The sequence below is a fragment of the Tenrec ecaudatus genome, chromosome 2 (genome assembly GCF_050624435.1).
Source record: "Tenrec ecaudatus isolate mTenEca1 chromosome 2, mTenEca1.hap1, whole genome shotgun sequence".
NCBI classification, from domain to species: domain Eukaryota; kingdom Metazoa; phylum Chordata; class Mammalia; order Afrosoricida; family Tenrecidae; genus Tenrec; species Tenrec ecaudatus.
Genome location: NC_134531.1, coordinates 1518411 through 1540658, shown reverse-complemented (window position 1 = coordinate 1540658; position 22248 = coordinate 1518411). Strand labels below are relative to the sequence as shown.

Sequence of the window (22248 nt, the reverse complement as noted above, 5' to 3'; positions counted from 1 at the left end):
AAGGACTCTGTGGCTGGTGTGCTTAGGACGCCCCAGCAGAAACCTGCACCCCCATGAAGAACCTACCAGTACACCAGGGCCTCCACCGTGTGGCTCTGTGGCTCAGCGACAATCCCCGCACACCTGACCCTCATAGAACCTTGTCCTGTGCTTCCTCCACCCACAGCCTGTGTCTGCTGGGCCACCCTGACTCTCAGAATCCCAGAGGCTGAGCCCCAGGGGCAGATTGGACAGTCTGCTGGCCGTGTTCCAGCCCAGTAGTTCAGCTGTGCTGTGTGAGAAGGCTGCTCTTGTTGGCCCTCTGGTCGCCCTGGTGAGAAGCGTTTCCTGCATCTGCTCTGGCGGGTCTCACCCCAGGGGTCCCGTTGGGGACTCTCTGTGGGCCATCTCCAAAGGACTGTAGTGACTTCAGGTGGGAGAGAAAAGAGGAAGCCATGGCTTCGTCTATAAAACCGTACACACAGGAAAGGAGGCTTTCCAAACAGCAGAGAGAGGAGGAGGAGGTGGTGAGGAAGAGAGAGGGAAGGGTGGGAGAGAGAAACAACCAGGCCAGACAGATGGGACCTGGCATCCGAGGGGCCCCTCTGAAGGCGTCCCCGCCGGGTGGCTTTCATTAGGAAGCTGGGTTAATTGATTTCTCCCCTCTGCTCACAAACCCTGTTCTCGCTCAGGGGCTGGGCATTGACGGGGAGGGGAGTACCTGGCCCTTAAGCACACTGTCTTTGATCATTAATTTCTCTAATCCTCGCTGTGATCGCCTAAGATACTGTAACATTCTAAGTCATTCCATGTGAAGACAGGACATGCTCAGAACCTTTCATGACTGGCTGAGGCCTGCCATCCTGCCCTCTGTGGATTCGAACTCTCAGTGACCCCACGGGCCGAGTACAACTGCCCGGAGGGGTGTCCAAGGCTGAAGCCTTTTTGGGAGTACAGAACCTCCTCTTTCTTTCCAGGAGCAGCTGGTGGGTTTGAACCTCTGACCCAGCAGCCAGGTACTTCAACCACTGTGCTATCAAGTGGCCTCTATGTATCCCGGCCTTCCTACATTCCTTTAGAATGCTTTCTCTCTCAAACACTTGGTAGCTTCTGCTCAGCTCCTTTGCTCCATTTCTTCCCCTCAAGTTTCAGCCTCTTCAAACATTCATTTTTCTGCCTGGCCCATCTGTTAATGACTGTGAGGGCCCAGCCTCCCCTCCCGGATCAGTCCTGAGTGGTGGCTGTGTAATTGAAAGGGGAATTAAAGAGACATCAGACAAGGCATGCAAGGCTTCACCTCTTCTGACGGCAGAATTGAGAGAGAGAGAGAGAGAGAGAGAGAGAGAGAGAGAGAGAGAGAGAGTGCGAATGACTTCTCTCACAGGCTAATATCATCTCGGGCATGCAAACCATGTCATACACATCCAAAACAGGAAGTGGGTGTGTAGAGGCATACACGTGACAGGAAAGGGATGTACTAGGACAGTGGTTCTCAACCTTCCTAATGCCACGACCCTTTCATGCAGTTGCTCATGTTGTGGTGACCCCCAACCATAACATTATTTCCTTTGCTTCTTCATCACTGTCATTTTGCTACTGTTATGAATCGGACAACCCCTATGAAGGGGTCCTTTGACCCCTAAAGGGGCCGTGACGCACAGGTACTGGGGTATCCATGTGGCAGGAAGTGTCATAGGAAGCAAGGTGGGCGGGTTCTAGAGTGAAGATGGCAGCGTGACCTCGGTCATCTCTGAGCTGGCTTGACCTTGGTTGTCTTTGAGCTCTTCTCCAGGGGAGCACTCTACCATCCTGATCACAGGCCATAATTAGGGCGGGGCGGTCTCATTGTCTTGGGGGCAGACATCCATCCTTCAAGCAGTTAACGTTCAGGCTCTAGTCCACGTGCACTTGCAAGCAGCATCTTAGAATTGGCAGTGTGATGGGGGACGTGGTGGGGAGTAACTTGTAGTTAGGAGCATGTGACTGAGATTCACCTCCAACCCAAGAGTGTGAAGGCCTCCCTCCACCAGAGTCTGCCTCCCAGACTCCTTCAATATGAGCACAGAGAATTTGTCCACATGTACTTTCCTCCTCCGTTCTCCCAGCTTCCCACCCATGACCTCTTACTCTCTTCTTGCATAATGTTCCTGATGTTGTCCCACAACTCATCTGGTCCCTAAGGATCCATGGGTCAAATCTGTTCCTTAGGCCGTCACCAAATCCCAGTGGGATATCTATCCTCCGGGAAAGATTTTGACTCTCATCATGGGCTGGCCTTCATTCAATTTAAACTAGCACAGGAGCGGTCAGCTGGCCTCTGGCCTGTTTGACTTGACCAGAGCTTTCCAGAGATCCAGTCCAGTTCACTCCAGTGGATTCCATCTGGGGCGGCCTGAATGTGTAGCCGCTGTTGATGCTGCGGAGGAGCGTGTGTCTGCATTGAGTGAGGCATCGGTCTTGCAGACTGTGGTCATCTGTCTCCTGGGCAACAGATCCCGCCACGGCGCTGTCTTCTGACTGCCAACCCTTCCTCTCTGGTGGGGAATTGTCTGTCTTTGTCTCTGTCAGTGTTTTCCATCACTCTAAAGTTTGTTCAGTTTAGCATGTCCACCCTGCTTTCTTGGGACATTTCTACAGGACAACTCACATCACCTATGTCAAACATATAACGTGCCTTACGTTATTTTTAAATATGATTTTTATATTTTAATTTGTTTTGCTGGGGGAAATCTCCATGTTGATTTTGCTATTTAAAAGAAATAAAGTAATTCTAGATGGTGTCATTCATCAGCTCATAAGGGGGCTTCAGAAAGTGTGTAGAAAATTCCATTATTTTTTATTATTTCCATTTTCCCACAGTTTTTGAAACCCCCTCCCTTGTGTGTGTGTGTGTGTGTGTGTGTGTGTGCATGCACGGATTTGCACACGTGTAGGCAGTCCTTGTTCTGATACAATCTATGTTTAACCAGCCACCCTTTCCATTTTAGTTATAACTTCTTTGTTACCATCATATATTTCCCTTACTATCTACTGCTACATTTGAAAAATTTAAAGTTAATGTCCCACAGAAATGTGTCTTGGGTAATTGGGTCTAATCCAATTTTGAAGAAGAAAATTCTATCATACTGATAGGAAATTAGTTTTAAAACTTATTAATACCAAAGAGAAAGAGGTGGCAGTTTGAAGTCAGGGCCAGTATCTGTTTCCTTCATCAGTGTGTTCGGCAGTACCTACAAGAGCATAGTTATGAAATATTGGTATCGCTGTTAAAAGAGGTGGGTGGTTTGGGGGCACGTCGTCAGCACAGCTTTGATTCGGCGTTACCCTGGTGCATTGCGGCATTTCTGTCTCCTCGTGGGTGTTTTCTCAGCGTCTCTTCTGGTGGGAGAGTTGTCCTCTTGCTAAACCTAGCCTGCTGTGGATCTGCTGGTAGGTGCCCTGCTGGGGGTCTGACTCACAGTGACCGTGTGCACAGCAGAGCTCGGCCCAGAACGGAGGTGCAGGCCAGTGTCAGAGCCTGTCTCTCTATGGACAGGAGCAGCCCATTGATCCCCATCGGCTCCATGTCTGGCTCACCTCCACCTTTATTCCAGCGTGGGCCCCAGCCACCCCTCCCACAGCTCTCTCAAGCCAGCTGACTCACAGCTCACACGCACTGCAGGAGGAATGGGGCACAACTGATCACCAGGAAGCGGTTTCCTTTCTCTCCGCCTCTTCTTCCTGCTTTCTTCCCTCTCCGACTTCCTGCCCCTGGGACTGCTATGGGTCTGGCTGCATGGACTGTCCAAGGCTGGCCACGTTCTGACCCGTGCCCTCCTGGGAGGCCACAGACACCTCATTGGCACAGTAGGCATGGCTGGGTTACAGTGAGCTTCATTTAATCAGGGTCAGCTCATTCCCAGGGAGGACAGTGGGTCCCTCTCACAAGTCCAGGCATCTCCTTGTCCTGCAGAACAGTCTCTCTCTCTCTCTCTCTCTCTCTCTCTCTCTCTCTCTCTCTCTCTCTCTCTCTCTCTCTCTCTCTCTCTTTCTCTCTCTCTCACTCATTCTCTCATAAACGCCCACTTTCATAGACTAGATCGATGGGTGCCAATGGAATGTGGCCATGCCCGGCCATCTCATCATGGCTCTATGTCCCCCACTTGAGGGATCACGTCAGGTGGGCATACCAAGCTACCTCCTCGCTGGCCCTCTGATGGTCTCGACCTGCCTACGCTGGCACAAGCTTCTGATTCTGTGGCTGTACCCATGTGCGTGGCATTTGCTAAGCCACCCTGTGATCATCAGGGTACTGTCGGCCAGAGTCCAGTAGCATTATCTCCCAAATGTAAATTTCTTAAATCACAGACGTTGGGCATTGGTTTTATTTCCTGTTTCCCCATTTTAGCATGCCCTCTTAAGTACTGCCCGACTGCCCGAAGGGTGAAGTTACACGCTCTGGTTTGTTGTTGTTGTTGATTACAAGACTCAGCATTAATTTGCAAAGTCTACCTTCAGGTCTGTTTCACTCCACCGGGTAAGGAAAACACGCCTGTCACATACGCAGAACCTTCAGGTGCCCGCCTGGCCTAAAAGTCACTGTGCGACAGAATGCCACACTGCTCAGCCCGGTTTCACCCTCAGGATTTTGTATCGGAGCCCACCGTGGCGGCCACTACGTCCATCCATTCTTCTCTGGCCTTCTACTTGACCAGGCGTGAAGTCCTTCCTTGGGGCCTGGTCTCTCATGACCGTCCTAGCTGTTCTGTTCTTCTGGCAGCTCATGGTCCACTCGCTGTCGCTCGTCAGCGTCATTGATCAACTGCACCGCTCCTCCGCTCTCTCTCCTGTTCACTGCCCAGCCTTCACCTGTGTGTCAGGGGATCGGAGCAGAAAGAGGAGGCAAGGACCCTGCTGAACGCTGGAGGAGGTCTGGGGCAGCAGGTTTGCCCGGTGCAATCACTGTCTGCTTGGACTGCGGCTTCCAGGAGTGTCTTACCCAGTACAGATAGCAAACGATAGAATAACCATCGCAGAATCCAGCTGCCCTTCCCTTGTTTGCTCATCCTTTCTCCTCCAAATGCCACGTCTCCGTGAACCAGGAGCCATGACAGCAGAGCCGGCTTCTGACGTCGTCATTGGCAGAACCTGCCTTAGCTCTAGGGGCAGAGAGGTTTGGGCTCATCCCAAGGCTGATCCCTGTGCTAGAGGCCACTCCAAACCCGGGGCAAGTTCCGACTTCAGCTGCCCCTCTCTGATACCCCGTGTGCTTCTCCTCGTGTTGGCAGGGACCAGGCACGTACGGATGATGATCTCAGAGACGTGGCTCACTGAGTGAGTGACTCTGGAATTAGGGGCAGGAGGGATGTGGGCAGCACTCCCTTCTTTAGTTTAGAAGGGAGCCTCTTCGCTCTCTCAGTCCCCTGCAGATGGGCTTACTCAACCCCCTCGGAAAGACCCCTCCCATCCCAAACCCCCAGGACAGACCCCTCTCTCTCAGCTCCTCAGGACAGACCCCTCTCTCTCAGCACCCCCCAGGACAGACCCCTCCCATCCCAACCCCCCAGGACAGACCCCTCTCTCTCAGCCCCCCAGGACAGGCTCCTCTCTCTCAGCCCCTCAGGACAGACCCCTCTCTCTCAGCCCCTCAGGACAGACCCCTCTCTCTCTCAGCCCCTCAGGACAGATCCCTCCCATCCCAACCCCCAAGGACAGCCCCCTCTCTCTCAGCTCCCCAGGGCAGACCCCTCCCATCCTAACCCCCAAGGACAGACCCCTCTCTCTCAGCTCCCCAGGACAGACCCCTCTCTCTCAGCCCCCCAGGGCAGACCCGTCCCATCCCAACCCCCAAGGACAGACCCCTCTCTCTCAGCCCCCCCAGGACAGACCCCTCTCAGCCCCCCAGGATAGACTCCTCTCTCAGCCCCCAGGACAGACCCCTCTCTCTCATTTCCCCCAGGACAGATCCCCCTCTCTCAGCCCCCCAGGACAGACCCCTCTCTCTCAGCTCCCCAGGAAAGACCCCTCTCTCTCAGCCCCCCAGGGCAGACCTGTCCCATCCCAACCCCCAAGGACAGACCCCTCTCTCTCAGCCCCCAAGGACAGACCCCTCTCTCTCAGCCCCCCCCAGGACAGACCCCCCTCTCTCAGCCCCCCAGGATAGACTCCTCTCTCTCAGCCCCCAGGACAGACCCCTCTCTCTCAGCCCCTCAGGACAGACCCCTCTCTCTCATTTCCCGCAGGACAGATCCCTCTCTCTCAGTTCCCCAGGACAGACCCCTCTTATTCCCCCCAGGACAGACCTCTCTCACAGCCCCTCTGTCCCTGGCTGTGCTGCGGATCCCCTCTGGGCCCCGTGGCTGTCTTTGGTGGTGCCTGGGTTGCTATGGGTTGAAGCCAGCTTGATGGCGGTGTATTTGGTGTGTGGTGGCTGGCTCTTGGCCATGTCATAGATCTTCTAAAAGGGTCCTTGCCTCCTCTTTACCTTTTTGCCTTTTCTTCTTCTCTTTCTGCTTCTTTTTAAAATCTCTGTGGGGCTGTTTGCATAAATACACATCTCCTTATCCATTTTAGGGCACGGCCCTTCCTGTGGTCCACAAACTGACCAATCGCCTCTCAATAGGACATAGAAGCTTCAGTGTGTGTGATTGCAGTGCAAGTCATCTCGTTTGCACAGTCTGTTGACCAATCCCGGCAAGGTGCACACTAATCCCAGAGCCACCCCAGGGCCAGACAACAACTATCAAACCCAAATTGTGTACAGCTTTCTCGGGAAGTGTGGCAAACTCTGGGGTAGAAAACTGGGGGGCAGGTAACTCCTTAGGGTGTAGGCGTAAGGGGAGTAAAATCCCGCAGCTTATTTTCTGAAGAACCAAGGCAAAAGCCCCCGCAGCACAGGAGCCAGCGCTCTCCACCTTCTGAGAGGTTCTTCATGTCCGCGGAGCGGCTGCCGGCCAGCTCGTTCTTCCCGTGATAGTTGGTTATGAAACGTTTCATCTCTAGTTTTTATCCCCAAATTATGTCAAATTCCCACGGACTTCACAAGGCTTCCAGAAGCAGACCACTGAGCACTGGGAACCTGTGTGCCCATGGTAATCGTGTGGGAAGCTCATTAAAATTGGTTTTGATTTCAGATTGCACTTGGCAGTGACCTACCAAGGCCCCAGCCTCCCCCCCAGCAAGACTTGCATACACGTGACTCTCAGAGAAGGCCTCATTAGGAGAGACATGAGCACCTCGTATCTTAAAGTGGAGCTGTGCACGCCACTATGTGAGCGCTCCCTTGTAAATAACGGGTTAGACCCAGACGTTGGGGCCCTGTTACTCCCAACCTGGCTGGCTGGGATCATGGGATTGCGTCTTGAGTGCTTTGACGTGCTTCATGCACGTTGGCCCTGGTAGAGTCCCAAGCTGGGATGTGAGCCGAAGCCTGGTGAGGTGGTGTGGGCTGGTCCGTGGCCCCCTGCAGGGAGAACCTGCCACAGAGTGCCAACAGGGCAGACATCAGGCAGAAGATGCCCTAATCCAGTGGGAGCTGCAGGTGTTCGTGACCCAGGAGGAGGCCGGCTCCTCGCTGACCCAAGTCCAGACTCCTCCAAACAAAGCAAACCAAACCAAACACCCTGCCAGGGAGTCAGCGCTGACTCAGCGCCCTGTGGGTCTGCGCCGATAACTGTGCTGAGCAGAAGCCCAGCCTTTCCCAGAGAGCTGCTGGTGGTCTGGAACTGTGGGCCATGCTGAAGTCAGGGGATCAGAGGACACATTGGTGGGGTCAGTCTGTTGCACAAGACCCCTCTAAAGTGCTGGGAAGCAAGAGGCTGCTTTGGGGACTTGGGGGAGCTCGGGCCAGACCACGGTATTTTCCATTGCTCCCGGCATGTGAATGGCAGGACAAAGGAGAATGGATTCGTTTGGACTGTGGTGCTTTTGGAAGGCTGTTGGCAGTCCCATGGACCGCCCACAGGACAGACGGCCTGTCTTGTACGAAGCGCAGCCAGTCAGCGTGCTCCTTAGACAAGGGTGGTGAGGTGTCATCTCACTGCCTTCGGGCATGGCAGGAGAGACCAGCCCCCAGGCAGAGACAGCACACTTAGCAGAGGGGCAGCGCAGGGGAGGAGGCAGCACTGTGTCTGTGGGCGCGGGGACCCAGCATGCCGCAGTAAAGCAATCCACTGCAGCCCAAGTGGCTTGCTGTTTCACTCCACCCAGGGGCACCTGGGGAGAGGACACTCTGGAGGGTAGTTCTCGTCTGGCACATGGGGCCATTGACTCAGAGGCACCCAGCGACAACACCTGGAAGGACAGGGACAGCGGGTTTGCCAGCCAGTAGGTGGTGTGGCTTATTCAGACAGCGGGGAGAGGCAGCCATGAGATGCCCTTGGCACTGAGCTGCCCAGCATATTCCCCGAGGCCACCGCCACAGCACCTTGTAGAATTCTTGGCTACCAGGTAAGTCTCTACAGGGCTTCAAAGTAGCGTGGACCAGGTTAGTCATGGCTGAGAAGGCACAATTGGAACGGACTGGACTTTTACAAACTGGGTGTTTCCGGGACTGATCGCGTGAATGGGAAAGCATATGGATTGAAATCCTGGAACAGGAGACTGGGCAGAGGCACAGGGAGCCCATTCAGGAGTCTGGCACCCACGGGTGGGTTGTCACCAGGACTGTCAGGAGCTGTGTGCTCTTGCGCTGCCATCTCTGAGCCGGGCACCGCTGTTCCCCACTTTGCTGTTCAAGAGGCCTGGTTGCTAAGCAGCGCTCATGCTGGCCTGGTCTGCCAGGAAGGGGACGGCATTGCCCCCAGGCCCCAGTCTGTAGTTCTTCCATTCTGGTTTCCAGCTCGGTGCCTTAACTGAGCACGTCGGGAAAACCGAGCTCATCCTGAGCGGACGTCGGCTCTGCAGCCCGCCTGCCCGTCTGTGTAAGCCTTGATTTCCCAAACCCTGCACCTCCCTCGGGCCATCTGTACTGTCTGTCCGACGACTAGTTGGAAGGTGCGTGGGGTGGCCCACCCACAAGTCAGGCGCGACACCCAACCACTGAGGGACTGCCACAAGGAACCGAGGCAAAGCCTTCGTCCACCCTGTGCTGGGAACACACCTGTGCTCTCGTCCCCCACCTGCCCTGCTCTACGCGGTTTATTCCCCCACTCCCTCTTGGGGAGAGATGGCCCTTCTGGGACGCCGCGGTACTCTGAGAAGGGCATTCTCGTCTTGCCTCTGCCCTCAGGGCTCCCCTGAATGAACAGAAACTGAAGCAAACGGCTGTGATCTTCTCGCCAGCCTCCGCAGCACTTTCTAGAAGAGGAAAGCAACCACACTGGCCCCCACAGCGCAGGGCTCTGAGGATCTCAGCGGGGGCCTGTGGGCCGCATGGAAGGCGGCTCTGCCCCAGGCTCGCCTTGTCCGGAAGACGGGTCCCAGCGCCAGCCAGCAGCAGCATCAGTCAACCTAGGTGGCCTCTTTCTGTGGACTCTCAGCAGGTGACCCCATGAATAGTCTCTAAATGGCTCTCACCGGTGCTGGAGAAGGACATTGAAAGCACTGTGGACCGGTAAAAGGGCCCAGCCCATCTTTCTTGGAAGAAGCTTGGTGAGACTTGGCCTGACATACGTGAGCAGAGACCAGTCCCTGGAGACCAGTTGTCAGCAGAGACCAGTCTCTTGAGAAAAACTTCGTGCTTGGGAAAGGGAAGGCCAGTGACGCGGAGGAAGGGCCTCAAGGAGAGGGATGGACACAGCGGCTTGGGCCTCGGGACCATGGTGAGGAGAGTGCCGTGGTGCAGGGGGTTGAGATGGGTCAGATGGTACCATGCAGGTACCAACACCACCAAGGGCCATGTGCTCTCTGGGAGCATGGCATGAAGTGGGGTGGGATGAAAGGTCACTGGGGCAAAGGGCAAAACAGCGGCCACCCGCAGCATCATGATCAATATCTCTGACCAAATGAACTGACCTACGTTGTGGGAATGCCAGCCCCTGGAGGCCACAGCAGAGAACAAGTTCAGAGCATTGTGCGGACACTGACTTTCTGATGGACAGCGTGGGTTTATGGGACTGGCGGCGGCCACAGAGGACAGGTGGGCGGACGGAGGGGCTTTGAGAAGCCGGTGGGGATTTTGCCAGGAGCTTTTGGAAGCCGCCTCGTGTCCCCTTCCCAGGCCCTTGAGGCACAAGAATTCCAGCCGGAGCATTGAGAGAGGTTCCCGGGGCTCACAGACCCGGCCACCGTGGAGAAACGGCCGGAGACCAACTCTGTCAGAGGCCCTGGGACTTCCCGGTAAACTCCAATCTCCCATCCCTTATCTTCATGTGACTTAAGACGCGTGAGCTGGTGAAAAATCAAAGCCCAGGGGTCCTGTCACAGGGTGAGGGTGGCCCACGGGGAGGCAGCTCATTCTGCTGCCCAAAGCACAGGCAAGGGTACTGCGGGCCACGGGTCCCTCGGCTGTCCAGGGCCGCCGTGACAGAGATGCCACACCACGTAGGGCCCTGCCATCTGTCACCAAACACTGGTGTCTGAGGACTGACTGTCTGCGCCTTCCTCGTGCCATCTTGGTTTGCTCGACTTCACCGTGTGACCTCGCTGCCTCCATCCCGTGCCAGCCCTGCACTGGACACTAGCACTCTGCTGGGCCTTGGGGTAGTCACCACCGGTCTTGTCTGCCCTCCTCTGATGCCACACTGAAACTCACCCTCCCTCGCTGGGCCTGGGGACTCTGGGAGTAGACAGGCCATGAGATCAAACACTGCTGTTGGACTTTAGACAGAGAAACATGGCCTGTCCCACCGCAGCCAGGACTGGCCCCAGCAGGAACATGGACGGAGGAGCATGGCCAGGGCTGGGTCATCCCTGGGCCAGGGAACAGCTCATGGTGCCCCAACCGTGGGCCAACGGTTGTCTTGTTTTTACATCTTGTTTTATCTAACGCGGCCCGGCAGGGACTCAGTCATATGCTAGCGGCTTTCCCCTTTGTTCTGGCCTCCAGTTTAACACGGGCACTACCTGGTAGCCTTCATTGTACTTCCCTTCATGGTGGCCCACAGCCACCACTGCCACCTGCCCAAAGTGTCTGTTCTCCCCACACTGAGGCTCGATGCCCGCACACAGTCCCCTGCTACCTCTGACATCGGCTCCCCGCCTGCACCTGCCCCAGGTCCCTTATATGAGAGGGCCACTCTCTGCCCTGTGTGTGGCCAGGGATATCCTGCTGGGGGCCGCCCCTGGGCTTCAGCCCGCGGGGTCAGGGGGCTGCTGTCTGTTGATGGAAAGCATGGCCTGAGTCTGCCTCCGCTGCTGTCTCTGGGGTCTCTAGCCCCCCAGGCACAGCCCTGACCGGCCACCACAGCCTGCTGCCCTGTTCCCCTGCAGGAGTATCAGCCCTGCAACACCAACGCCTGCCCTGAGCTGAAGAAGACAACGCCCTGGACGCCCTGGACGCCGGTCAACATCTCCGACAACGGCGGCCACTACGAGCAGCGGTTCCGCTACACCTGCAAGGCCCGCCTGCCCGACCCGAGCCTGCTGGACGTGGGCCGGCAGCGCATCGAGATGCGGTACTGCTCCAGTGACGGGGCCAGCAGCTGCTCCACAGACGGTGAGTGGGTGGTCGCCGCCAGCTGGTCACCTCTGCCATGGTGGCCACTCTGACCCAGAGCCCCTCCCTCCCTGAATGGCCTGTGTGAGGGTCGCTGCTCTCAGCCATGCACCCAGTGTGGCCCGGGCGTCCTTGCTGCTTACCTGCCCACATGCCACCCTTACTTTCATTTGTCCCCCAAGTCTCTGTACTGGTAGTGACGATGACTCTCAGCTGCCCACCGAAGGCCGAGTGGGTCTCAGGCCCAGGGGCAACTCCATAGAAAGATGCCAGGATGGAGGATGAAACATTCAGACAGAAACTCTTCTCAGATGCTACCAAGTCATTTCCGACCGGAAGGAAACACGGCCCGGCCCTGCAGGGGCCTCACCGTCCTGGTACCTTAGAGCCTGGTGTTGCGGCCAATTCGTCTCTTTGAGGCACTTCTTCGTTTTGCCTTGACCTTCTGCTTTGTTTACCAAGCACAGCGTCCTTCTTCAGAGACTAGTCTTTCCCAACATCGTGTCCCAAGTACCTGAGACAAAGTCTCACCATCCTTGTCTCTAAGGAGCAAGCCAGCTGTCCTTCCTCCATGCAGCCCTGCTAAGATGCCGCGACCTGATTAGAGAGGTCAGTGACGCCTCGATGTGAAGCAGAGCCAAGTCCTCACTTCGAGATCAATGGAGAAAAGGTGGAGGTTGTCAAGGGTGAGGCCTTGCTGGGATCCAGTCAGTGCTCTAGGACACAGTAGTCGAGAGATCGGAAGATGTGTTGGCATTGGGTCAGCCCTGCTGCACAGACCGATTTAGAGTGTCGCGGAGCAGGGATGGCCCTTTGAGGACTAAAGTGTGCCTGGCCCAGGCAACAGTACTTCCCACTGCATCGTACGCATGTGAAAGTTAACAACAGTACAACAGTACTTCCCACTGCATCGTACGCATGTGAAAGTTGGCAACAGTACAACAGTACTTCCCACTGCATCGTACACATGTGAAAGTTGACAACAGTACAACAGTACTTCCCACTGCATCGTACACATGTGAAAGTTGACAACAGTACAACAGTACTTCCCACTGCATCGTACGCATGTGAAAGTTGGCAACAGTACAACAGTACTTCCCACTACATCGTACGCATGTGAAAGTTGGACAGTGGACAGAGAAGATCAAACATGGTGAGGATGGTGCAGGAATCATGGCACTGGGGGAGAAGGTTGACAGTACCGCGGACTGCTCCAAGGACAAGCCCATCGGTCTGTGAAGAAGCAGAGCCAGAGGGCTCAGAGCGAGGAGGCGAGACGTCCTCTCCCAGACTGTGGACAGCTGGTCAGGAGAGACCAGGCCCTGGAGGACATCTTGCTTGGTAGAGCAGAGGGGCAGCAAAAAGAGGAAGGCCCTCAACCAGATGCATTGACACTGGCTGCCACGATGGACTCAGGCACAGGGACCGTGGGGAGGTGGTGGAGGACCGGCCAGTGTTTTGTTCCCTTGTGCACGAGGTGGCCGTGCTTGGAGCCGACTCGATGACCCGGGAATGACAGCAACGTCTCCACTGAGCACTCACCGCTGCACCACCAGACCTTCTGGGGCCTTGGGAGAGGTCACTAGACATGTGCCAGTTTGAAGAACAGAGAAAACGCAGAGAGGGGCTGGGTGGAAAACCAAACCATGCCTTAAGGCCTTGGCAGAGTCCTGGTGGCACAGTGGTTACAAGTTGGGACACTAACCATGAGGTCAGCAGTTCAAAACCACCACCTGCTCCTTGGGAGCAGGAGGCTGCTTTCTGTTCCCATAAAGAGTTCTGGTTTGGACGCTCACAGGGGCTGTCCCCTGTCCCACAGACTCCCTGAGAATTGGCCTGGACTCATGACAGTGAGGTGTTTGTGTTGTTCTCGTGTGTTTAAGGACTTGGGAGAAATCCCCCAGAGTAGAAGTTCCAGGTCTTTGGAACTCAAGGAGAGGAGAAATTCTCTGTGTGGCCTGAATTCAGAAGTCTTTAATCCTGAACGCTGTGGGGTTTGCTTCAGTATCTGAGTGAGGTATCCCCTTTGTTTTTCACCCAATGTGTAAGTGTTCATTTTAAAGCCTTTTAAAAGGTTACATAATCTGCTCTCTGTAGTTCCTCTCCATTCAGTCTGCGGAGCCTGAAGTCGGCCTTTCCCTGGAATTTACCATCGGAAAGCCCCCTCCCGGTGGACCGCCCTTCTCTGGGGCTCGGGGAGCCACCTTTGCCTGGTGAAGAGGCCCATCACAGAGGAAGCATCTCAGATACGCAGTGGCTAGCAGGGAACCTCATCTGGGAACGCTGGGCCTTGAGGAACTGCACTGAAGAGGATTTAAGATTGGCTTTGTTTGCTTGCTTGTTTCCTAGTTCAGATATTTTCTCTGACAGTTTTTATATTTTCCCAACTCTTTTAACACTGGAACAGAGAACTTCCAGCACGCTTTTGGTTGTAAGAATCAGGAAATGACCAGTTGTGTCAGACCTTGCTGAGCTGTCAGCTTCAGACGCCAGCCAGCCAGAGTGAGGCTGCTCTGGGGTCTGCAGGGCAGACCCTGGAGAGGGGGCAGGGAGAGGCAGCAGAGAGAGGCGCCCTTTCTGGAGCCTGGTACTGAGAGGGGATTGGCCCCAGAATGTGGGGAGATGCTGTCATTTAGAGCAGGGCACTGCCGTCTTTAATGCCCCGCACTGATGTGACGTACATGTGAAATGATTGAACGAACTCGCAGCAGGTGCTTTGTCACCACCACCGTCTCCTTCTGGGTCATCGGATGGGGGCCCTCCTATGGAAAAGCAAGGCAGCGCGGGAGCCCTGCCCCTCTGGGGACACGGTCGGGCAGGGCCCTCACCGGGGACGGTGTGCTCCCTGCGTGCCCTCCGGCTGACTTGTGGCTGTGCCGACGAGGACCTGAGCTCCCTGCATGCCTGCTGGCACCTTTTCTGATCTGCACACCGTGCACGCGGCTGGCACGGACACTGGGAGAAGGCAGCGTCCTCCTTACAGAACCCGACGCAGACACATGCGGATGTCCTCCTGGGATGGCCACAGCCCAGTGCATCCTCACGGACTCAGAAGTGGGATTTCAGCTGGGGCTGCTCCGCAGACAGCAAAGCGGGGCTTGGATTCGGCTCCTGGCATGTCCACCACCGCCAACAGCTCTGACACACTCACGTCGCTGTGCCTGGGCCACGTCACCATGCCTGATCACAGGAGGTGGCTTCGGCAGTTTGTGGAGAAACAGTGAAGAGAGTGGACTTTGAGTAGTGCGCTTCTCTGGGGGAGTTTAAGTCCTGGAGGCAGACTGATGTCATCAGACTGCTGAAGCGGGTCCCCAAGAGGGTGGCTTCAGACGACAGCAAGGCTTGGTCTCCAGTCCCGAAGGGCAGGCATCCACCATCTGGATGTGGGCGGGGTCCTGCTCCTTCTTGTGACACCGCAGGAGGACCCTGGCATCTGCTGGTGGGCAGCGACTCTGGGCTGGCAGCTACTTCATCTTCCATCATCCCTCTGCTGTGGCTGTGTCTGCCTCGAAGGCCACCAGCCACTGGGCTTGTCTGCAGTCTCTGTCAGACAACCCGTGGGGGTCAGAGACCAGACTCACAGAGGCCAGCTTCTAGAAGAGAAGATCTCCTGGTGGGCCTGAACCTCCAGGTATCCGGTCAGCAGCCAGGCACCCCCGGGGGCACTTCCTTCCAGGGAGGCTCCGACGTCGCCTAAACCTGTTAACGTCTTCCGGGGCCTTATATCCAAGCACGTTCTCTGGCACCGCAGATGAGGACTTGGGCATAAATTAGCGGGGTGGTGTTTTTTGCTAAAGTGTGCATGACCTCTGTGGCTAATTAACTAAATTAACAGAGTGGGGTGGGGAACAGTTGATCCCAGGAACAGCTAGTCCGCAGGACAACCTCAGAGCTGGTTCTACAGTCTGCCAAGGAGACACCCTCCCCAGCTGGTTCTACTCGCATGCCAGTTCCTGACGGGGGGGGGGGGGGGTGTCCTGCACACATGTGCGCTGAGCTTCCTCGGGGAGCCCTGGGCAGTGGCCCAGCCGTCGATAGTCCAAGCAGACCACCGCGAGTCCCCCCCCACACGAGGCGCCCCACACCTGTCAGGGAGACCATGACTGTCAGGGTTCTCGCGGAAGCCCCTCCCTTCCTGGACGCCTCTAAGTGGATCTGAAGCCCCACCTCTTGGCTTGCAGGCTGTGTCCTCACCAGGTGGGGACTCAGCGTGGCAGTGTAGACCATCCAAAGGACCAGACCGCTGCCATCTAGAGGGCTCCACTCAACCCCCAACGAGAGCCGCTCAGGTTGAGGCCACGTCAGAGCTTCGGTGTGCGGGTTGTAGCATCCTGGGTGCTGGTGACGTCAGGGTGTATCTGCAAGGAGCTGTCCATGGAGGACATGGTTGGGGCACCTCAGCCACGTCTGCACCTGCTTCAAGGCGACAGCAGAGAGAACTGCTCGAGTGATCCCTCTGAAACCCAGTATGCGCTCGCTGGCTGAGCGGTGGTGGGAACAAGGGTCCAGCTCCTAACGGGGTCTCCTCCTCTGCCCAGGCCTCTCTGGGGACTTCCTGCGAGCGGGCAGGTACCCAGCCCACATGGTCAACGGTGCCTGGTCGGCCTGGACGTCCTGGTCCCAGTGCAGCCGCGACTGCAGCCGTGGCATCCGCAGCCGGAAGCGGGTGTGCAACAACCCCGAGCCCAAGTATGGGGGGCTGCCCTGCCTTGGCCCGGCCCTGGAGTACCAGGAATGCAACGTGCTTCCCTGCCCAGGTGAGCGTGAGGTGAAGAAGGGGCACGTCTGCAGACAGACAGACACATCCATCAATGGATGCATAGATGGTGGGCAGACAGAAGGAAGAGTGGGTAGGTGAATGGATGATGAGTGTGTGGATGGGTAGAAGGATGAAAGGGTGGATGGATGGATGGATGGATGGATGGATGGATGGATGGATGGATGGATGGATAGAGAGAAGGAAGTATGGTGGTCAGGGAAGGATGGCTGATGGTGGACAGAGAGGTGGGTAGAAGAATGTGTAGACAGACAGATTTGTGGATCAATGGATGGAAGGAAGGAAGGAAGGAAGAATGAGTTGGTGGGTGGATAGATGGACAGAGAAGGAAGTATGGTGGTCAGAGAAGGATGGCTGGTGGTGGACGGAGAGGTGGGTAGAAGAATGTGTAGATGGACACATGTTTGGATCAGTGGAGGGAAGGAAGGAAGGAAGAATGAACAGACGGACGGATGGATGCATCTATGGATGGGCAAAGGGAAGAATGTAGGTCGGGGAAGGGTGGCTGGTGCTGATGGAGAGATGGGTGGAAGGCTGTGTGGATGGGCAGACTCTCTCATGGAGAGAGAGTTGGTAGGAAGGATGGGTAAATAAGTGTGGGTATGACATTGAAAATACACAGTGCCCAGTTTTGTGGCCAAGATTTCCCCTGGGATGCCTCTGCTGAATTCCTTCAACCTCAAGGGACACCACCCAACCCCCTTATCTGAGCACCCAGCCTTCCTGGCCAAGCTGATGCTGAGGGGCTGGGAGAGGTCAGAGAGCCAGCTCTTTCCCATAGCCCCCTAGGGAGAACGGAGTTTCCCCACATGGAGCACCATCAGTGCATTGGGGTCCAGGCTATAAATGGGAGCAAGGAGGGGCCATGGGAATGACAGGCCCCTCCTCCTCCCTCCTCCCTCCTGACTGCAGACAGATCCCAGTGCTCGCACAGTGCTCCCAGAGGCAGGGATGCTGCCTGCCCCCAGGACAGGGCCATAGCCCGTCTCAGGGAGCCTGTGGGATGCTCGATGGCCCCAGCTCACTGCACTCTGTCCTGAGTGCTGTGGGGGTGCAGCACCGGGACTGAGCTCTGACCTCCTTTTGGGTCAAGCGCAGGGATTGTGGGGAGCGGTCAGTCCCACTTCCCACTTGTGATGATGGGGAGTTCCCAGGAGAGGTTGCAGATGTCAGTCTGTCGTCCTGGCTTCTAGGGCATTCCGCAGCCCTGACTCAGGCTGGAAGGCAGCAGGGGCCGGAGGGGTGGCGGGAGGTCTTTGGCGCCCAGCCCTTGCCTGAGAAAACCCAGTCACCCCCCAGCTATTTTTACCGCATGCGAACACTCTTTCCTGGAAATCAACTTCTCTGCCGTCCAGTTTCCATCATAGACAACTTGCAGTGTAGACACTTGTCATTAAGGCCTGCCCCCTCGTGTGCAGAAATTAAAATGAGCCTGAAGCAGCACAGTGGGCATGAGATCTGCCCGAGGGAAGACGGTCTCACCTCCGTCAGTCACCCCTGAGGGTCTCCTTTGGCTCACTTGTGTCGTCATTGACTCCGTTAGCTCCCCGCCTCCCTCCTCCTCGCCCTGTCAGATTCTGGGGTGCTTTGTCCGGCTCTGAGGACCCCAGACTGCAGCCACCCAGGGAAGAGCTAGCAGAGGTTTCTTGGGGCTCAGAGGCACCCACATGACACGGTCACAATCCCACCTGGTCACGCCTGCAGCCATTCCCTCCCTCCCTCCCTGGCTTTGCAGCCAGGTGGCTGTGTGTGGTCACCTCACCCTGGGGTCTGAGAGGGTGTGACTGTCACTGAAGCTGGGTGACTCTGTGTCCCATCCCCAGTGGATGGCATGTGGTCCTGCTGGTCCCCCTGGTCCAAGTGCTCAGCGACGTGTGGAGGTGGACACTACATGCGGACGCGTTCCTGCTCAAACCCAGCACCAGCCTACGGGGGAGACATCTGCCTGGGGCTGCACACGGAGGAGGCTCTCTGCAGCACCCAGCCCTGCCCCGGTAAGTGGGGGCGCCACAGGTCCTCCACTGCCCCGTGAGGGGGGTGACCCCAGGTGTTTTGCTGCCCCATGAGGGGGGAGGCCCCAGATGCTCTGCTACCCAGGTGAGTGGAGCAGCCCCCAGATGCCCCACTGCCCCATGAGCGCAGCCAGTACCCCATCCAACCCCTGCCTAGTTAGTGTAGGCCACCCCCAAACTCTCCCCCACCTCCACCCTCCTGCCTTCCTGTGAGGGGCCTCCAGGTTGAGATGCTGCCGGAGAACAGAGCTGCCTGGCTGCCCAGAGCCCGAGTGCTGAGCTTGATTCTCTGAGCGCAGGAGACAGACATGCACATTCTGGCCAATTCTGGGGTGTGGTCCTCCTAGCAGCTCTGCCCGGGCCCATGCATGCAGCTCTGTCTGTGGACATGGGAGTCTGGGCCTCCCTTCCAGCACCAGTAGGAGAGACTGGGTTCAGGGCTCACCCTATGCTGTGTGTGTGGGGTGGGGGCATTAACGTAACAAGCGAGGCTATTCTAGGACTCAGCTTGTTGGGTGTAGGAGCAGGGGGGCATCTTCAATCACTGGCTCCCAGGGTGTGGTCTCCTTCAGGTGCTGCTCCACCATGGCTCCAATTTCTGCAGTCACCCAGCCCAGCTCAGCCTAGCCCACAGGGTGGAGTGGACTTGGGTGACCATGCCCCGCCCAGGGTTCTAGGCTGAGTGGTCTTGCTGTCCCAACCCCCTCCCTCTTGTGCTCTGACAGAGAGCTGGTCCACGTGGTCGCCCTGGTCCATGTGCGACGCATCAGGGACCCAGATCCGGAGCCGCCAGTGCGTCCTCCTCTTCCCCATTGGCAGCTCCTGCTCCGGCAACTCTTCCGAGAGCCGCCCTTGCGCCTCCGACGCCAACCTCCTTCCAGGTGAGCACGACATGTGTCCTCACTAGGGGCTCCTGGGGGGCAGAGGGACCGCTTACTGCTGTGCCCCACCAGCAGCCCACTCTCCTGTCTTCACCGTGGCAGCTCCGATTCTGTGACTGCCCTTCTCATCCTTAACGCACCCCTCAGATGGGGTTAGGATCTGGGTCCCCATCCTCCAGTGTGCCCGCGTTGACCAAAATATCTTCAAGGAGAGATCTTCTGCCTAAATAAGGTTACACTGAGGCACAGAGGGAGGACTTAGCCCACCGGGACCCTATTCAACCCAGCCCGGTCCTTACTCTTCTTATCCTGGTTTGAGGTTGGTGGGTCCTCCTGCTACGGACGAGGTCCCAGAGCAAAAGGGTCAGTGACAGTTTCTCTCCCATCTCACAATCACGGTGGGCAGCATGCTCTGTACCCTTTAGTGGGATGCCATATGCACCAAAGCAAATACAGCCTGGGTCAGCGTTCACACGACTGTGGCTGAATGCGCTCTGCTTTGGTCTGTTTGTGGGAATGCGCCTTTTCAGAGTGGTTAGCCTCAGACTCTGCAGATGCCCCAATGCTGCATGTTGATGATGATGTGCATGTCGTTGATGATGTTGTTGATGTTGTCATTGATGATGTTGTTGTTGGCATTGATGTTGTTGATGGCTGTGATGATGTCGTTGATGTTTGTGATGATGTCATTGATGTCTGTGATGATGTCGTTGATGTCACTGATGATGTTAATGTCATTGATGTTGATATCGTTGATGATGTTGATATCATTGATGATGTTGTTGATGTCATTGATGTTGTTGATGTCTTTGATAATACTGTTGATGATGTTGTTGTGGTTGATGATGTGGTGAAGTGCTGGTGATTCAGTTCTGACCCATAACCCCACGCACAATAGAACAGAACATCTCCCAGGCCTGCACCTTCCTCACTATTGTTCCTATGCTTGAGCCTGTTGTTTCAATTACAGTGTCAATCCATCTTCTCGGGGGCTTCCTCTACTTCTCCACCCCTCCTCTTTACCAAACACCATGTCCTCCAGGGACTGGTTTCTTCTGACAACATGTCCAGAGTATGGCCTGGAGCCACTCTAAGAGTGCCTGGCCTGTCCCTGTTGTCCCTGTGGCGTGATGGACAGCGAGTGCGGAGGAGAGCGCCCAGGGCTTGAATGCCTGGGTTGGTGCATTCTGACAGCAGAGCCTCACTCTCCCCACTGCCTTCCTTGTAGGTTGTGCTTGTGTCTGGGGAGCAGAGTGGGCTTCTGAGTGCATTCTGAGGGCGCTCAGAGCCCTCTTCAGGGCATGGGGCAAGCAAAGCTGTGAGCAGAAACAGACCAGGCAAGTGCTGACCAGCTCCCCAGAGGACAGTTGGGCTGACTGCAGAAAGTTCTCAGGTAGCCTGACTTAGGTTAGAGCCTGTGGCCTGGGCTCAGTCTGGGGATGGACTGTAACCTTGTCAGTTCTGCGTTCATGAATCTCACCCCTTCCCACGCAAGGGCGTTTGGGCCAGAGAGACCTCAGGCTCACACAAAGACACAGACACACACTTAAGAGTTTAAACCACCTCAGCCCTCGGGAAACTTAACTTGCTTAAAAATTCAATTCACACACTTTTGAGGAGATGCAGGCATGTACCCCATCTCTCGAGACAGGGCCCTGCAGGCACGCACTCATGGTGGGGACAGGGCTCCACAGGCACACACTCATGGTGGGGACAGGGCCCTGCAGGCACACACTCATGATGGGGACAGGGCCCTGCAGGCACACACTCATGGTAGGGACAGGGCCCCTCAGGCACACACTCATGGTGGGGACAGGGCCCTGCAGGCACGCACTCATGGTGGGGACAGAGTCCTGCAGGCATGTACTCATGGTGTGGACAGGGCCCTGCAGGCATGCACTCATGGTGTGGACAGGGCCCTGCAGGCACACACTCATGGTGGGGACAGAGCCCTGCAGGCATGCACTCATGGTGTGGACAGGGCCCTGCAGGCATGCACTCATGGTGTGGACAGGGCCCTGCAGGCACACACTCGTGGTGGGGACAGGGCTCCCCAGGCACACACTCATGGTGGGACCAGGGGCCCACAGGCATGCACTCATGTAGGGGACAGGGCCCTTTAGGCACGCCCTCACCATGGTTGGTGTTCTCCCCTCAGAAGTGTCTGTGGCCCGATCCAGCAGTGCGGAGGAGAGGAGGAGGTGTGCGGGTGAGTACTAACTCCTTACTTGCTCAGCTTGCTGTTGCTGGGTGCCCCCAAGCCCACCCCACACCCGGTGCTGTGCCATCCACAAACTGTTGTCAGCTCCACCCCACTCTGCTGCCCTTCCATCAGCCTCTCTACACCAAGCATTGCATCCCTCTCCAGGGACTGCCCCTCGATTCTCAGTTGCTTGGCTAGTGTGATCGGGTTTGAGTCAGGTCCAGAGGATGTGTGATGATGGACACGAACCTTCGATTACACATGTGGCTCCCACCATGTGAGCGTGGGTCTCGGTGGCCACAGAGTTTGAAGGGCAGTCCCCGGAGGCTGGGATTCCAGGGGGTTCAGGATTGCCGTCTCCCCCCCTCTGCCCTTCCCGTGTGGTACCCCTCCCGGCTCTCTCTCCCCAGAGTTCAACCTCTTCCACATGATCGCCGTGGGGCTGAGCAGCTCCATCCTGGGCTGCCTGCTGACCCTGCTCATCCTGACCTACTGCCAGCGCTGCCAGCAGCAGGCCCATGATGCCACGGTCGTCCACCCCGTCTCACCCGCGCCCCTCAACACTAGCATCACCAACCACATCAACAAGCTGGACAAGTACGACTCCGTGGAAGCCATCAAGGTGAGCGGCCAGCGGGAAGGTGCAGCCAGGGGCTGCCAGGCTCTTGGCAGAGCTCACTGTTGGGGGGCCATTCACAGGGGCGGGACCAGAAAAGGGGTCCCGCAGAGTACACTGCCCTTGTTGGCTTGACTTCATCTGTCAAAGACAGACGTCAGTAAAGGAGGCTGCAACAGGGAGCATGCTGGGAAATATTGGGCCA

General features: G+C 56.6%; 1 protein-coding gene across 1 annotated transcript in view; it reads left to right on the top strand.

Annotated features, from left to right (window-relative positions):
* The window catches only part of SEMA5A (semaphorin 5A), a 143014-nt gene that overhangs the window by 114551 nt on the left and 6215 nt on the right, over positions 1 to 22248 (top strand). The window contains exons 16-21 of the mRNA XM_075540818.1: positions 11329 to 11554; positions 16093 to 16311; positions 18155 to 18325; positions 19069 to 19224; positions 21383 to 21433; positions 21838 to 22049. Of these exons, the coding sequence (XP_075396933.1) occupies positions 11329 to 11554; positions 16093 to 16311; positions 18155 to 18325; positions 19069 to 19224; positions 21383 to 21433; positions 21838 to 22049 (1035 nt within the window). The remainder of the gene's footprint in view (positions 1 to 11328; positions 11555 to 16092; positions 16312 to 18154; positions 18326 to 19068; positions 19225 to 21382; positions 21434 to 21837; positions 22050 to 22248) is intronic.